Source organism: Lasiodiplodia theobromae (genome assembly GCF_012971845.1).
Source record: "Lasiodiplodia theobromae strain AM2As chromosome Unknown scaffold_26, whole genome shotgun sequence".
NCBI lineage: Eukaryota > Fungi > Ascomycota > Dothideomycetes > Botryosphaeriales > Botryosphaeriaceae > Lasiodiplodia > Lasiodiplodia theobromae.
This window is the reverse complement of record NW_023336467.1, coordinates 122,591-138,886: the sequence shown is the minus strand read 5'-3', so window position 1 is coordinate 138,886 and position 16,296 is coordinate 122,591. Positions and strand designations below refer to the sequence as shown.

General features: G+C 54.7%; 4 protein-coding genes across 4 annotated transcripts; 3 read left to right on the top strand and 1 right to left on the bottom strand.

Moving 5' to 3' along the window:
- Positions 1 to 997: 997 nt before the first annotated feature.
- Positions 998 to 2,514, bottom strand: LTHEOB_8255 (Alpha-mannosyltransferase; the record flags this gene model as incomplete). The annotated part of the gene is made up of 3 exons (XM_035517712.1): positions 998 to 1,599; positions 1,649 to 2,257; positions 2,346 to 2,514. The coding sequence occupies 3 exons, from the start codon at positions 2,512 to 2,514 to the stop codon at positions 998 to 1,000; spliced, it is 1,380 nt and encodes a 459-aa protein (XP_035370375.1).
- Positions 2,515 to 2,854: 340 nt separating this feature from the next.
- On the top strand, positions 2,855 to 7,791 carry LTHEOB_8254 (Phosphoinositide 3-kinase regulatory subunit 4; the record flags this gene model as incomplete). The annotated part of the gene is made up of 4 exons (XM_035517711.1): positions 2,855 to 3,065; positions 3,126 to 3,246; positions 3,294 to 4,347; positions 4,393 to 7,791. The coding sequence occupies 4 exons, from the start codon at positions 2,855 to 2,857 to the stop codon at positions 7,789 to 7,791; spliced, it is 4,785 nt and encodes a 1,594-aa protein (XP_035370374.1).
- A 1,454-nt stretch (positions 7,792 to 9,245) lies between these two features.
- On the top strand, positions 9,246 to 12,639 carry LTHEOB_8253 (Ulp1 protease family protein; the record flags this gene model as incomplete). Its single annotated transcript, XM_035517710.1, has 3 exons — positions 9,246 to 9,266; positions 9,335 to 9,445; positions 9,520 to 12,639. 3 exons carry the CDS (start codon positions 9,246 to 9,248, stop codon positions 12,637 to 12,639), a joined length of 3,252 nt encoding a protein of 1,083 aa, XP_035370373.1.
- A 1,352-nt stretch (positions 12,640 to 13,991) lies between these two features.
- LTHEOB_8252 (Small nuclear ribonucleoprotein a) lies at positions 13,992 to 14,898 on the top strand (the record flags this gene model as incomplete). The annotated part of the gene is made up of 3 exons (XM_035517709.1): positions 13,992 to 14,070; positions 14,169 to 14,473; positions 14,569 to 14,898. The coding sequence occupies 3 exons, from the start codon at positions 13,992 to 13,994 to the stop codon at positions 14,896 to 14,898; spliced, it is 714 nt and encodes a 237-aa protein (XP_035370372.1).
- Positions 14,899 to 16,296: the final 1,398 nt, after the last annotated feature.

Genomic DNA, 16,296 nt, shown 5'->3' with positions numbered 1-16,296 from the left:
AGCACATCGGCAGCATTGGGGGTCACGTTTCTTCTTTGGGTGGGCAGAGTTCTATTGTTTCCTTGTCTTTCCCTCTTGGAGAAGTAACTTCACGCGCTAGAGGTCCGATATCACATCCCCTTCTTTCATCGGGCAGACTCTACCCGTTTTCTTTTCTCAAGACATGGCGTTCAAGGTCGAGTGCAATGGATCAGGTTTGGGTTGGGCATTCAAAGATTACGACCTCTTTTTGTTACGGACGGCTGCGGATGGGATGCATATACAAGGTCCCTGGGAAAAGAAGGGGTAGGTTTGGACTTGGTGCATGGGCAGGGATGCCCCTTCTGCCTTCTTCTCTATGGTCGCCCTGTTTTCTCTTCTTCTTTCTCTGCAGACAATTTCGGATTGGAGTCCATCTTGACAGAAGACACTGAACAAGATGGAGCGCCTTTGGGGCTCTTCCTTCCGCAATGTCTGCAACTGCCGTTTCTTAGGTAGTTTCATCGTCGATAGCCTGTCGTTCCCGGTCTCAGGCCTGCCGCAGAAAGCTGGCTCGGTGCGACAGGAAGGACGAATGAGAATGATTTGAAGGGATATTCCTATCACATGTTTTCCTCACCGTGCTAAATTTTGTGCAAATTTCGCACGGCCTCTGACAGAATCCCATCTTGGCTTCTAGAAGAGGCAACACTAGGAACGTGGATCCAATCCGTCGGACCGACGGCGTTGGGTCGCTCACGCCATCGATCGCCCCAACTGAAGCCTATTATCGTGCGACGCCGTCACGGCCTTCGGTACCAAACACTAGCTTGCCGGCTGTCAAGAAAATTATCATACGTTGGGAGAAAAAGTCGGGTGGGCTGATGTCATTGACGGCGCTACTTCTGGGTAGCGGTACAGGTAGCTTTTATTACCAGGGTCAGGCATCGGAATTGATATACATTTTGCGCCGTGATACACACAGGAACGCGCTGGTCTTTCTCATCTACCTATACAAAAAAAAGAAAATAAAATGTGATTACATCAAATACCACGCGCCGATACCGACCGCTGCCCCAAGGACAGCCACGAACACGCCCACAACCGTGCCGGTCACGACGGGCGGTCTCTCGACTTCGTTGATGCCGTCGATGTAGCCCTGCAGGCGCTCCGCCATCTTCGCTTTGGAAAACTCACCGCGGACGCGCTCCTGCCCGTTTAGGCCCATCTGCCGCAGCCGCTCCTCGCCGACGCCGTTGTCCAGGACCTTGCGCATCACGTCCGTCCATTCCTCGACGGCGGCGACGTTGCGCAGCCAGCCGGTCTCGCCCTCGACGACGGTTTCTGTCGGGCCGCCCTCGTTGGCGGCGAGGACGGGCGTGCCGGCGAGCATGGCCTCGAGCGGGACGATGCCGAAGTGCTCGTGGCGCGGCGTGTAGACGAGGAGGCGGGCAGACGTGAGCAGGGTGGTCTTGAGGGTGTTCGGGATGGAGAGTAGGAAGAGGACGGAGATGTCGTCTGGGACGTCGAGGGCAGTTATGACGTTCTTTACGGTGGCGTGCTTAAGCTTAAAGGAGTCGGCCAGGGCGCAAAGCTCGTTGTAAGTCGAGCTGTTCTCGTGGATGCGGGGATCATAGCCGCCTAAAAACATTAGGAGAAAGTATGTAGAACAGGGCGGTGAACAGCATACCGGCGATGACAAGCCTTGTACCTTCGCGCTCTTCTACGGACAGGCCGGCGTAGGCACGAATGGCCAAGCCGACATCCTTCTTCCGCTCGAAGCGATTAATGCTGAGGAGAATCTTCTTGTTGTCCCACAGCGGCTTCTCTTCAGATTTGATCTGCTCAGCCTTCTCAGACACCGACGTGTCCACGCAGGGGTATACGACACCCGGATCGCGGTGCTTCAGCCCGGGGAACGCTTGCTTGAAGACGCTCTTGGTGAAATTGCTGTTGACAACAATGACCTCGCTGCAGCCAGTGCTCCAGCTCTCGAGCCAGTCAAACGGCACCCTGTATAGACTCTTTATAGCACCGCCCTTTTGCGCAAGCAGCTTGTCTGGAAAATGGCAGTAGAACAGGACTCTGGAGACGGGCGAGAGTAGGCGGAGCAGAGGCACACCGGCGCTCAACTGGTCGACGAAGAAGACATCAGGGCTGAGCTTGCGGAGCTCGGGGGTCAGGAAGCCGATCTGTAGCACCAGGTGCAGCTGGCGCAGGATGGCGCAGAGAATAGAGAAGCGGCCGACGATGGAGGGCGGGACGATGGAGTTGCCGCGCACGCGCACGTCGAGGGTTCCTTTTGCATGGCGCGGGCTTGCTCAGCTATACTTGACTTTGGTGACATGAGTGTGCCTGCATGCACGGCGGCGGGCATGTAAGCTTACCATCGCGAGCTTCGTCAAAGCAATGCTTCGGATCGCAGTGAGACGTAAAGATGGTGACTTTGTGGCCAAGATCCTGCAAGCCAACGGCGGCGTCCACGACAAGGCGCTCGGCGCCGCCAATCCCCAGGTCCGGGTGGAAGAACACGACACTCCTGCGCTCGACGGACATTTTTTGCGGAGGAGAAGACGGAGGGGCGTTGTGGAGCTGGGCGTGCGTAATGAGGGCTGGTACGTGGCCTCGCGCGCTGATTGGGCGGGCAGAAGCTAGCCGACGCATGCAGGGTACATATCAGGCACCTGCCCGAGCTTGTGATGATGCACGCGCGCTCACGTCCACCATCGGACAACGTCAGAGGCATCTCTTCCGCGCAAACGCCCGGCCTCGCCCCGCGCCTCTCATCGTGCTGCGTCGGCGTCTGGCCGAAAACCACGCCATCACCGTTCTCGCTCAGAGAACCATGAAACTGGCACCATCCACGCCTATACCGTTCTCCGGCACATGATCCAGCATGGGACAAGGATACTCTCTCACAACGCTGTCGGCCGGCGCTGCCGGCATCGATGTCCCAGAGCTGGCCGACTTGACCTATGAGAAATCTCTCGGGACTGCACGTTTTATGAAAACCATCCGCGCCCGCCACAAGGATGGCTTGGTCGTCGTCAAGGTTGTCATGAAGCCGTTCAACATGCAGCTGGATGAATATGTGTCTGGCTTGCTGCGTAAGCGTCCTTTCTGGTCACGTCTGCGAGTTTGAAGCTGACAGAAGTTGTTCCGAAAAGATGAGAGGAAGCTGCTGGCGGATGTGCCAAATGCGCTGCCCTATCATCGCATATTGGAGACCAGCACGAACGGTTTCCTAATCAGGCAATACATGCACAGCTCCCTTTACGACCGCATGAGGTACGCTTCAGCAGCCCCAGCAATATGGAATAAGCTAATTTTCGCAGCACGAGGCCCTTCCTGGAGAGCATAGAGAAAAAATGGCTAGCATTCCAGCTTCTCTGTGCCGTGAGAGATTGTCACGCTAGGAACATCTACCACGGCGACATCAAGACTGAGAATATACTCGTAACATCGTGGAACTGGCTGTATCTCTCTGACTTTTCGTCCTCCTTCAAGCCCACCTATCTCCCTGAAGACAATCCCGCCGACTTCTCTTTCTTTTTCGACACGTCAGGCCGCCGCACCTGTTATCTGGCACCAGAGCGATTCCTCAGCACTGGTAGCCAAGTCGATACTTCGACAAAGGTAAACTGGGCAATGGACATGTTCAGCGTTGGATGTGTGATCGCCGAGCTCTTCCTTGAAACGCCCATCTTCTCGCTCAGCCAGCTGTTCAAGTACCGCGCCGAGGAGTACGACCCTTTCATGACGCATCTGCAGAAAATCGAGGATGTAGACATCCGGGAGATGGTCTCCCACATGATCAAGCTGGACCCGAACCAGCGATATTCCGCTGATGAGTGCTTGAACTTCTGGCGCAACAGAGCGTTCCCAGACTACTTCTTCAGCTTTCTGCATCAATACATGTACTCCATCACGGACCCTTCGGCTGGACGTGGACCCATCACAGCAGGGTCTGAAAACTTGGGAGAGGCAGACGATAGGATCGATAAGGTCTACAACGACTTCGATAAGATCACCTACTTCTTGGGCTACCCGGACGATCCGGGAAGCCAGAAGCCTCCCAGTAGCAAGTTTACCCTAAGAGGTGACCTATTTCCGCTTCACATCGATATCCCGAATTACAGACACCAGGCAAACAGTGCGCATCATACCGTTGACGATGGCACGTTGATCTTCCTTACATTGGTAGCGGCTTCAGTGAGAAGCACTGCTAGAGCTACAGCTCGTATAAGAGCGTGCGAGCTCCTTCTAGCTTTCGCAGAACGTGTCACTGACGAAGCGAAACTCGACCGTATCCTCCCCTATTTGACAGTCTTGCTTACGGACAAAACCGACCTCGTCAAGGTCTCTGCTCTGAGGTCTCTAACCCAGGTCGTGAGTACTTTCGCCCACCCTGCTGACCAAGCTAACTCTCCGTAGCTCGCACTCGTCTCCGTTGTCTCGCCAATCAATGCCTACGTTTTCCCGGAGTATATTCTGCCCAGGCTAGAGCCTTTCCTCCCTGGCCACAAGTCTAACCCGAACCCACTTCTTCGCGCAACGTATGCGTCTTGTCTTGCAACTTTAGCCACAACCGCATCGCGATTCCTTGATATGATGCAGGCGTTGAGAGCCGACGGATCACTCCCAACGAATGACCCCGAGGCGGAGGAAGATAGCATGAGCCGGTCAGCCTATCAAACACTCTATGACATCTCTCGGGATGACCTAGTAGCCAAGTTTGAGGCCCAAACCAAGGCACTGCTCACAGACAATGACCCTTCAGTTCGTAGAGCCTTCTTAGGATCCGTGTCTAGCCTTTGCGTCTTCTTCGGAAGTGCGAAGGCGAACGACGTCATCCTCAGCCACTTGAACACCTATCTCAACGACAGAGATTGGATGCTCAAATGTGCATTCTTTGAGACAATCGTGGGTGTCGGCACTTACGTTGGCGGCGCAAGCCTGGAAGAATTCATCCTCCCACTCATGGTGCAAGCCCTGACGGACCCGGAAGAATTTGTGGTCGACAGGGTGCTACGGTCACTTTCATCCATGGCTCAGCTTGGTCTGTTTCAACGCGCACGGATATGGGAATTGGTTGACATTGTTGCACGTCTCACCATGCACCCGAATATCTGGATTCGGGAAGCCGCTGCCCAATTCATTTCCTCGGCGACGACGTATCTCTCGGTTGCCGATAACCACAGCATCATACTCCCACTGATCAGGCCTTACCTCAAGGTCTTACCTTCAGATCTCTCAGAGCTCAAACTGCTTGACTCCCTGAAGAAACCCTTATCCAGACTTGTGTTGGATATGGCCTACACTTGGGCTACCAATACAGGCAAAGGCGTGTTCTGGAAGTCTGCTCAGCAGCAACGGACTTTTTCGTTCGGCTTGTCTGATGACGCCATACCAAGCATCTCTGGACGAGAACTTGGTCCCAAGGCTTTGAGCAGAATTCCGAAGAACGAAGAAGATGAGCAATGGCTGAAGAAATTACGAAATGCGGGGATGAGTCTGGAGGACGAATTCAAGCTATTCGCTCTCCGCGAATACATTTGGCGGGTCTCCCATCGCAAAAAGCAGGATCCTGCCGACACACCTCAAGCTAAATTCAACACAATACTGCCACTCAAAGACCTTGGGATTACGCCTCAGACTATCTTCTTCGACCACAAACAGAGCCTGTTTGATGAGGTTATCGCCGAGCGAGCGGCCATCGACAATGCTCCTCACACAATCGCCGATGCCCTCCGCGATGCCTCGGCAGAAGACAACATTCCTAGACGCCGAGTGACGCTTATGAACAACCACTTCGACCGCCGTGGAAGTGCTGAAAGACCGATTCCGCGCAGCGATCCGCGCATGCCTGGTCCATCTTCTCCTTCTCAAAGTCCATCGGATGGACCGTTCCCGCGATCTATTCAAATACCCAAAACCCGCACGATGGACTCTGACGCATTGGACTCGCCGGCTTCGATCACCTCGAGAGCGGAGTCGCGCCTGGGGGTCCACGAACACACCATGCGCCATAAGTCGAGTGCTATGAGTTTGATGAACAAGGGAGATGGTGGCAACAAGGCCCTTGCTGAGATAAGCACCACCTCTGCGAATGCATTTGGGCGCGTGGACAGCATTAGCACTCCAAAAGACGAAGGACCGAAAAGAGCAAAGTCACCACTTGCTCTGGCCCAAGAACAGCACCGTCAAGATCCCGGCAAGATCAAGTTCCAATCGGCGCACTCGTACACCGGCACGGACCCAACGATTCTCAAACTCTTGGATTCGGTGTATTTGGAGAACTTCCCTGTGGATTTCGCCGAGTTTGGCCCCCTGGTGACGCCTATCAGCAAAAGGCAACCCATCAAGAGGGGGAACGGCCAGACATCTTCATCCAATTGGCGGCCGGAAGGTACATTGGTTGCGATGCTGGGGGAGCATACTGGTGCCATATCACGCATCATTGTTGCTCCGGACCACGCTTTCTTCATCACTGGCTCAGATGACGGTACTGTGAAAGTTTGGGATTCCTCGAGGCTGGAGCGCAATGTCTCACACAAATCCAGAGGAACACACAAGCAAGGTGACGGCGTCAAGGTCACCAGTTTGTGTTTCATTGAAAACACTCATTGCTTCGTAAGCACTGGTAACGACGGCAGCGTCCAGGTAGTGAAGGTCGACTACAATGAGGTTCAAAGTGCTAGTGGAGGCAACACGGGCATTCGCTACGGCAAGCTCAAAGTACTGCGGGAACACAAGCTGCCTCAAGGCCAGTTCGCCGTGTGGTCTCATCATTACAAGTCTGAGAACCAATCCGTCCTTCTCCTTGCAACTAATACTTCTCAAATCCACGCCCTCGACCTCCGCACTATGAGCACGATTTTCACACTCTCCAACCCTCTTCACCATGGTGCTCCTACTTGCTTCGTCACCGATCGCAAGCATCACTGGCTTCTACTAGGGACCACTCATGGCGTGCTTGATCTCTGGGATCTGCGATTCAAGATGCGCCTGCGGGCCTGGTGCTTCCCCGGCGGAGCACCCATTCACCGAATCACTATTCAGACCGTCAAGATGTCTCGGAAGCCCAAGTTCGTCATTGCGGGTGGTACCGCAGCCGCCGATATCACTGTCTGGGATCTTGAAAAGCTCATCTGCATTTCGGCCCTCCGCACTTCGGTGTTCAAGGAAACCTCAATGAACCGGCATTACACGCTTATTGATCTTGATGACGACTTGCATCAGCGCAGCGGCGCCGGTGCAAGCAGCACACACGGGCCTAGTGGAATGCTTCTGGGGCGATTCGCCGCATCCATCGAATCCAGTAGCGTTGGTCATGGCGGCGGCACTGATCGCAGCGTGCGCGCGCTTGCCCTTGGCTCCGACGACGGAAATGACTTCCTCGTTTCGGCTGGATCGGATTGGAAGGTGCGCTTTTGGGACTTGGGAAGGCCGGAGGTGTCGAATGTAGTGTCAGGGCTGGAAATGGAGGAGAGCAAGCCGGTCTACACGGTGTTGCCACCAGCTGCACCAAACCCGGAGACGACCATCGTGCAGGAGCGCATCTTCCGTCCATCGCAGCAGGGAACAGGCTCAGAAAGTAACGGCGACTCGAACAAGGGCAAGGGCGCTGCCAGCACAAAGACAGGAAGCCAGACGAAGAGGGGAAGGGAAGCAACGGCTGCCAGGGGTGGTAGGGACACTCTGCGGAGTCTGCAGCAGCAGCAGTTGCTGAAGGGACATCTGGATAACATCTCGGACGTGGCGATCCTGGAGCAGCCATATGGAATGGTGGTGAGCGCAGACCGGGCTGGTGTAATCATGGTGTTTCAGTAGGGGTCTTGGGACGACTTTGCCTTGCAGCAGAGTCAGGGGTTCATGGCCTTCCATAGACGATAAAGTGATGACAATTTTATGCTTTGAATGATGAAAGTTCAGACAACAATAATATCGGTCATACACTGGAGAAATATGGATGACGACCAGGTGTTGTAGATGAATTCGAAAATGCGGTGATAATGCAAGCACAAAAAAAATTGGAAATACCACAGGCATTGCATCGTTACCGGTCGGCACGTCGGCGCCAAAACAAATGATCGCTCGCAATTTTTCCCACAGGAAATAATTATTCGTACGGGGATAATTGAAGCTACTATCGAGACGGAGATGTGTATTTAATAATTCAATATCTACGTCCAGATGGCAGCTTCAACTGCCTACGCAAGTGGAGCTTAGTTGCCGAAAGAAATTAGTTACGATGGCTCACATCTTTCGGCACCCACTGTGGTCGGGAAGAGCACAGAGGCGTCAGGGACGATAAGGGTGCGATAAGGGTGCGATTGTGCCTGAGATGACGTCTGCCGACATCGGTCGGGGGGCATGTGAAATGGGCGAGCGCGGGGCACAGGGTCTGATCCAGGAACGCGGGGAGAGCTGCCCCTCCTGCAGATCTCACAAGCGTCCGGCAGGGGATGTGTTCGTGTGGCTTGTATTGACACGGCAGTCGGGCGCCCAAATTTTGCGCTGTGGAACAGGATGCCAGGGCCAACCCCAGCATCACCAATTGCGCAACAGCGCCAGCTCAAAGCGGGATGCGGATGAGGGCAAAGAGGAAAGAGTGCTCTGAACAAAGCTGTAAGAGGCTCTGCACTAGAATTATCTGCAGCGTGCAGCAATTGCATGAGATTGTGGGAGATGAGTGCCTGCGTGGGCGGACTCCCGATATGACGCAACACAGGCCTAACACCAGCCACAGCGCTATGCGACAGGCGAAACAGCGCTGTCAGTGTTCTAGCGTGCCGCGACCCAGCGGGCGTCCGCGGTGCGACAACCGCCGAAGCAATGCCCGCGATCGTTGAAGAAAGCGGCGATTGCGCGCCGTAGATTGCCATTGTCCGCTGCTGGCCAGATCTAGAGACCGCCAGCGGCCGAACAGCTGCTCGTAAATTACAGCTGGAGCCATGACAGCGCCGCAGCGCGCGGGGCGGCGGGCAGCTTTCGTCGCGGTCGCGCCAAGCCTTCGCGGTTAGGGCTGTGCGCAAGGGTCCGTGCCGCTTTTCTGGAGCTGCCAGCCGCGCTCCAACCATCTTCCTTCCTCTTCACGACACCGAGCAACGCAAGCTTCGATTGCACGATAGCCAGCACATCGCGAAGCGCCCCGCCTGCATCCAAGCTTCCCTTGCTCCACACAGCTCTTGCCGTCCTTCTCCCCACCCGATCCCGCTCCTGTCCCGTACTACACCCCGACAACCCATCGCGCCTGCGCTCACCGTCCAAGCGACGTCATCACCATGGAGGACACCTCCGACATGGTAAGCCGCCGCCTGCGCGCAATGCCTGCGCGTTGCTCCCAAAGATCTTGCGCTGACGCAGTGCGCAGGATCTGGACTTGTCGTACGATCGCGACGTCCGTAGCCACGCCAACAACCACGCGACGCCCGCCCATCCCGACAACAGCCAGACCGACACTGCCCAAGATGGCTCCCCTATGGTAAGTTCCGACCGCGATGGCGATGCGTAGCCTCCCAAATTTGTGATCAGTTGTCGCTGACCTTATCTTTCCAGAACTGGTCCCCTACCAACCCTACCCAAACTTCCATCCCCGACCAAGGCCAGCAGCCTTTGGCGTCTATGCCCACGATCAATCGGACCTTGTCCTCCATTCACATGAACAACTCGACTGCCCTTCACACTTCCACCATCAACAACTCCGCCGCTCCCCATACCTTCATCTCTTCTCTCATCAACAACAATCGGTCTCGTCGGACTTACCACCCCCGCACGAACTTCAGATACTTCAATTTCGGTCCGTCGCATGCAGGAGCTGTCGCAAGACTACCTCCAGCCCAGGAGCCCAAGAGCTATGACGACTTCAAGGCCTCACAGCCCGCCACACAATCCTCAGGCAAGAAGAGTTTGCTCAAGGAGAGCTTGATCAAGAACCAGCTCGCACGCAACACTCCTCGTAAGGATGTCGCGCCCATCACACCTTCCAAGCGCCGTGGCGATGACAACGATGTCATTGAGGATAGCGAGTCTTCGGCTAGAGGCTTCACAGAACCGCTTGAGTCGGAGACACCCTCTTTCGTGCAGAACCAGCGCGATGGCATCTTCATGACTAAAGTCAAAGATCGCTTCCGGGCCATCATCACTTCCATCGTTTGCGCAGACAAACGCAGGGAACTTGTCTTCGTTCCCACTGGACCCTTATCCAACAAGCGTCGAGCCATCTTCAGGCCTATGCCCGGTGCCTTCCCTCTCGATGATCCCTTACCGACTGACCCCGCCGCTTCGAACAATGCCAATCCGGCTCATGCCAATCCGGCTGACGCTGTAGCCGCCACAGATCAGACTACCAACGTCCGTTCTGAATCCAGCATCTCCTTTGGCAAAGCCTTCAAGCATGTCGGAAGATTCTTTACATCCACAGTCTCATCCAACAATGGTGCTACATCAAACACCCACCTCTCTTCCGATGACCAGACGGCTCAGTCGTCCAGCATAACCTCATCCAACGATCACAGCGGTGCTGCATCATCGAACACCAACACATCTTCCAATAGCCAGTCGGCTCAGTCGTCCAGCATGACTACGTCAGCTCAAGGACACATCACAGAAGAGTCCGGATCCAGCTCTCCTTCCGGCTCGAATGATATCATCCAGACACCTCTTAGCCTCAAGAGAAAGCGTGCAGCAGTCGCTAACGCAGAAGAAGAAGATCTTCCTATGCACAAACCCAAGAAGAGCAGGAAGAGCAGCAATGGCACAAAGAAGTCACCCATCCAGATGCAAATTCCTGGCAATACCATTCTCAAGATGGATAAGCGCGCAGCTAAGGAAGCCGCCGAAGCCGCAGATAAGGAAAAGGACGACCTGCCCATGCATAAGCCCAAGAAGGCCAACGGCTCCAAGAAGGCGCCCATCAAATTCAAGCTGACCGGCAAGTCCATGAAGGGATTCGATTCGTCCGAGCGCTCTGGCAGAGATGACGATCTGCCAGCCTTGAAGTCTCGCTTTGGCAGTGCGCAACCTCAGCGCAGGCACATCTCTGTCGCTGCAGTCCCGAGGATTCAGAACCGCAACGAGCGCACAAACATCGCCCTGGCTCCCTCTTCCAGCACAGTCGCGAGGATCACCGGTCAGAATAATGACTCTTTGACTGCCCCAGCCCGCAGGGCCCAGAAGATCATGGATGCTACCCAGCCTGACCCGGCACAGAACATCACGCAAGTACAAATGAACCGCCAATCCGGAAGGCACACCGGCGGTCAAGCGGACTTCCAGACATATCGGGAGTCGGAAGAACGTCCTAGCACTTCCTCCTCCGGCAGCAGCGAGGAAGGACAGCAATCGCAACGTGAGAAGAATGAGAGCTCAGGTGACACGGAAGCCATCGGTGCAGACGTTAGCAAGGCCCCCGCTCAAGTAGCTAAGACCGCAGCCGACCGTCCCAACGATCATGGTCACAAGCAACCTGGACCTGTCGCCAACCAGAAGGCCGAGCAGACTTTGCACGAACAGGTCATGGATTCCCGCACGCAGACGGCTGAGAATTACTTTGCTGGCACCGAATGGAATAAGCCGATCGAACTTCCTGAATCCTCTGATGAAGGTAGTGCTCACGATGTCAGAGTGACGCAGTGGCACCTCCGGGACAAGGAAGTCAAGGAGATGATCAACGTGCGCAAGCCAACGGCCACCTCATTGGAGCAGCTCATGGAGAACACTTCATTCAAAGAGACCGGGGATCTGGAGATATCCGACAGCCGCAAGGACTCGCGCGAGGAGGAGCTCGAAAAGCAGCGCCGTGCAGAGGCTGAAGCAAAGCGCAAGGCTGACGAAGCAGCTGCTGAGGCAAAGCGCAAGGCTGAGCAGGAGGAAGCTGAGGCCAGACAGAAGCTCGAGCGAGAGAAGAAGGCATTGGAGCAAGCCAAGTCAGAGAGGAGGCGCCAGCTCCTAAGCCAAGGCCCAACCGACGCTCAAGTAGCCGAGATAAAGTCTACCTTCGCCAGTCGCGACCCGATGTCAGAGATTGCGAGGAACTTCACCGTCCGCGACCTGTCCACGCTAGTCCCCCACACGACCTGGCTCAACGATTCGCTCATCAACAAGTACCTGGAGGAGTTGACCAAGAAGGCGTGTGAAAAGGAAGGATACACGGAAAGCGACAAGAAGGCCGGGAAGGCACCACCATACCAGTTCGTCCTTTCCAACTGGTGGGTGGCCGTCATGGACAAGGGGGTCCAAAAGGTCCTCAACTGGAACAGAAGGAGTAGGCTTCACGAGGAGCGTCTGCTCCAAGTGAAGGCCTTATTCATCCCCATCTGCCACGGAGCCCACTGGAGGCTGGTGGTTGTCTCGGGCACCGAGCGGACTATCAACTACTACGATAGTCTCGCCGGTTCGCCCGCCCCCTTTGTCGCCAAGGCCCACGAGTGGGTCAAGGCGACCCTGGGTTCGGCATACAATGACGCAGAGTGGAGCGTCATTGTTGGTGGGGGCCAGCGCTCCCCGAGGCAGAGCAACTCCGATGACTGCGGAGTGTTCACGCTTCAGAACGCGCGGGCAGTGGCGTTGGGCCTGGACATCCAGCCCAACTTGTACGTCACCTCGACGGAGGGGGTGCTCCGTGTCCGCCATCAGATGGCGGCTCAGCTGCTCTCTGGTGGTTTGGACTGGGAGTAGGAGCATCCTCTCCGTCCGCCACTGCCCGCGTGTTCAACGCTCTGCCCGGGGGGTCATGCCCCACCATTGCTGAACTCAGGAGGGGGTTTGAGACAACCCGGGTTCCGTGGCAGGCCCAGTGAGGCCTACTCCTTCTGTTCCTCGGTTTTTGCCTGTTTTTTTTTTTTTAAATGATTTTAGCATGGCGTTTGGGAGGGGAGGGGGGGTTTGGGGGGGAAATGTCCGGTTTTGTTAAGATACCCAACCCGAGCTCTAGGGTAATTGAGCAGAGCGAACGGAATTGATTTGATAGATTTCATTCTTTTGCCCTGCATCATGTGAATCTTATTCGACCATGTGGCCTCTTTGGGACGCAGATATCACGGATTCGTACACCTCAGCACCACCATCTAGATCGAAGCGTGCTTCTGACGTTCTACATATGGACTAACTTTCTATCCATAGGGGTGTCGATCGCTACGAGTGTATTTAAATGGCCATCAAAAGGTTTCTGATGGTGTCATTGGACGAAATCATGGTGATTCACGACAAGTGTCACGTAGTAATTGCGTGGAGAGTTAAAGACCGCATCCGAGTACTGTAAAGTTATTGAGCCTGCATATTTGATCAGCTCCTCAACTTAGGGCGGGTGGGCGGTTGGTTGATGTCTAGAAAAGAAGAAAACATGGCAACGGCGATGGATAAGAAGAAAGTGCTGGCCGACGATGACCACGAGTCGCTGAACCAAGCCAAATCCATTACAGAGTGACATCAAGCGGCTAGACGCTTGAGGAACGAAAAATCTCTGTCTTAACAATGAGGTATAGTAATAGCGTGTGAATTGACAGTCAAAGAAGGTATTCTCGAAACAAATGTCGAGCCTACACAAGGTTAAGCCTATATTAGATATAATTCGAGGCTTAGAGATATGAGAAAAGTTGGCGTGGCAACTCAACAACATGGTATTGAACAATAGTGAGAGTATGTACGACTGCTGAGGAAGGGACAATAGAGGCGGCGCGCTGGTATAGGAAGTTAGACTACGACTGCGCGGAAAAATTGGTTGCCGTAGCGGCGCGTGATGATGCAAGCAAGCCTGGCCGGCGCGCGGCGACCCCAGATTTCGAGAAAATCCGCCGCGGGCAGCTGCTTCCTAGCTTCCACCCTCACCACCCGCCGCGACAACCTCACCCGCACGCTCAAACTAAAACACCCACCTCCAAACGCGCTCGCCTGCCCGCAATAACGTTCCGCGCGATCGCCCCGCCTCCCGCTGAGCCCTTTCGACGCGAGCTCCCTCACGCGACAATCAAGCCTTCGCGACAGCAAGACCACCGCTCCTTAGCTGACGAGAGACACCAAAGTTGCCCAAGATGAGATTGACGGCCGAGATCATTCAGGGTTCCCTCTCATACATCAACCCGCTCGGCGAGCGCGAGCTGGACCTCAGAGGTGCGTTTAAGCTGAAAAGAACAGATACTACACTTTGAAGGAAAGAAAAGAGCTGCGTTGATACCATCATGACTTCGGTCTGTTGCCGGGACATACAGGTCGTCAATTCACCCACATCGAGAACATGGGCGCCGCGTCCGCCGACATCGAGTGCATCGACTTCACCGACAACCACATCCAGGTGCTGGGCAACCTGCCACAGCGCCTGCGCGTGACGACGGTGCTGCTGGCCCGCAACCGCCTGTCGCAGATCCAGCCGGGCATCGCGCGCGCCATCCCGTCACTGACGACGCTCAGCCTCGCCGATAACAACGTCCGCGAGCTCGCCGACCTCGACCCGCTCGGCGGCTTCTCCAGGCTCATCCAGCTGAACCTGACCAACAACCCGGTCTGCACCAAGGAGGTAAGTCCATTCCCAACCCTTCTACCGCGTCACGGTGGGGAAGAAAGAGTTGCATCCGCTTAAAGTTTCAATCGTTTTTGTCGCGCCGGTAACAGAACTACCGCTACTACCTCATCTTCCGCATCCCGTCGCTCCGCTTCCTCGACTTCCAGCGCGTCAGGGACTCTGAGCGCCAGAAGGCCAAGGAGCTTTTCGGCACCCCCGACGAGCCGACCGAGCTCGCCAAGCAGCTCATGCGCCAGCGCGGAACCGCCGTTCCCGACGCCTCAGCTGGTGCTAACGACGTTGCTGCCGGCATGGCTCACGTCAAGCTGACTGACGCCGAGCGCGCCAGCATCGAGGAGCAGATCAAGACGGCCAATACCCTCGATGATATCACCCGTCTCGAGAAGCTACTGAACGAGGGCAAGATCCCTGTTCAGTGAAGGAGGAGGTTCTAGAGGGGAAAAGAACAAGTTGGGGCGGAAAAGAGACTCGGAATGGGAATGCTGTGGTGGCAAACAAGTTGTTATGGATGGGAGAAGATGCCGGGGCTGGCAGCCACTTTGCTCCACTAAAGCGCGTCTACAAAGCTCGTACTGGGATAGCCCATGAGATGGAGGCAGGGCTGTCAATGATGTGACTGCGAACCCGAAGAGGATATCAAAAATAGACAGCCAGTTTAATCGGAAGGGAGCAGGCATTTCAACGGCTTTTTCTACAAGACCCTTTGCAACCACTCAAAATTTCAGTCGTGGAAATGGGCGGAGAATGGAGGGGCAAAAAATAAACTTTACCTTGCATCTCAAAGAGGCGTCAGTAGCTGCACTTCCTACATTAGCTTGGATGGAAAATGGAATCCAACGTGCCTTTTCTGCCCCCGCCTGTCCACCGATGAGCCTTGCGTCCGGAATACCAAACTCAGTGCATATCGGCTGTAAGCAAGGGATCCAGTCAAAGTACCTTATCTACAAGAGTCCCGTCTATCTAGGAAAATTTTTTTCTAGTCTTTTGGTTGCTCGTTCCATATTTCGCCGCTCAAACACGTGTATCTCATTATTATTTACAAACAGATGGCAACTGTGTCGGTAGGGTGCTTTGGTGGATGGCATACCTCAAACCGGTAATTCTAGTGGCCCACAAGCAAGAAATGCTTACGGGCATGAGATAAGAGGTGGTCCAGCGAAGAGGCCCTTGCGACGAAGAGATGGTTTTGAAAGACATTGCAAGGTTTTTTTTCCTACTATCGGCTGGGCTTCAGGTGGGAGTGATGTAGGACTGCCAAACAAGCAGAAGCGATCGTAATGTTCGAGTCGTTAGCAACGAAAGTCCCATTCTCTCATCACATACATGTCACGCGAATGGCTAGAGTACAAGGATTGACGTAAGACTATTTTCATGTTGAATAAAACGCTATAGTGGATCGAAGCCGCCCCATGGAAAGTAAGTGCAAAAGGGGAAAGCAATCAAAAGAGAAAACCCATCCAGCCAAAAAAAATCATGACTATCATCGGGGTATCCTGACGTCGCCACATCGGACAATTTTCCAGACCAGACCAGACCAGACCTTTTCAGTATATGGGGAACGCTCAATCCTCAATCAGAGGAAAGGCGGGGGTGGAAAAGCCGAACTCCGGAGCCATGTAATCAAGTTCCTTCGTATGTTTCGGTATCCGATATACAGCGAAGTAAGGAGCGCGCAGCTCAGAAACGTTGCCGTCTAGTTCCTCTTGGTGGAGGACCGAGAAAGGACTTTTGGTGTTCTCGCTGTCATCATCTTCGTCTGAAAGTCCTTCCGAATGCTCTTGCGCCGGACCATATACTTCGCTGACCTTCATGCTCTT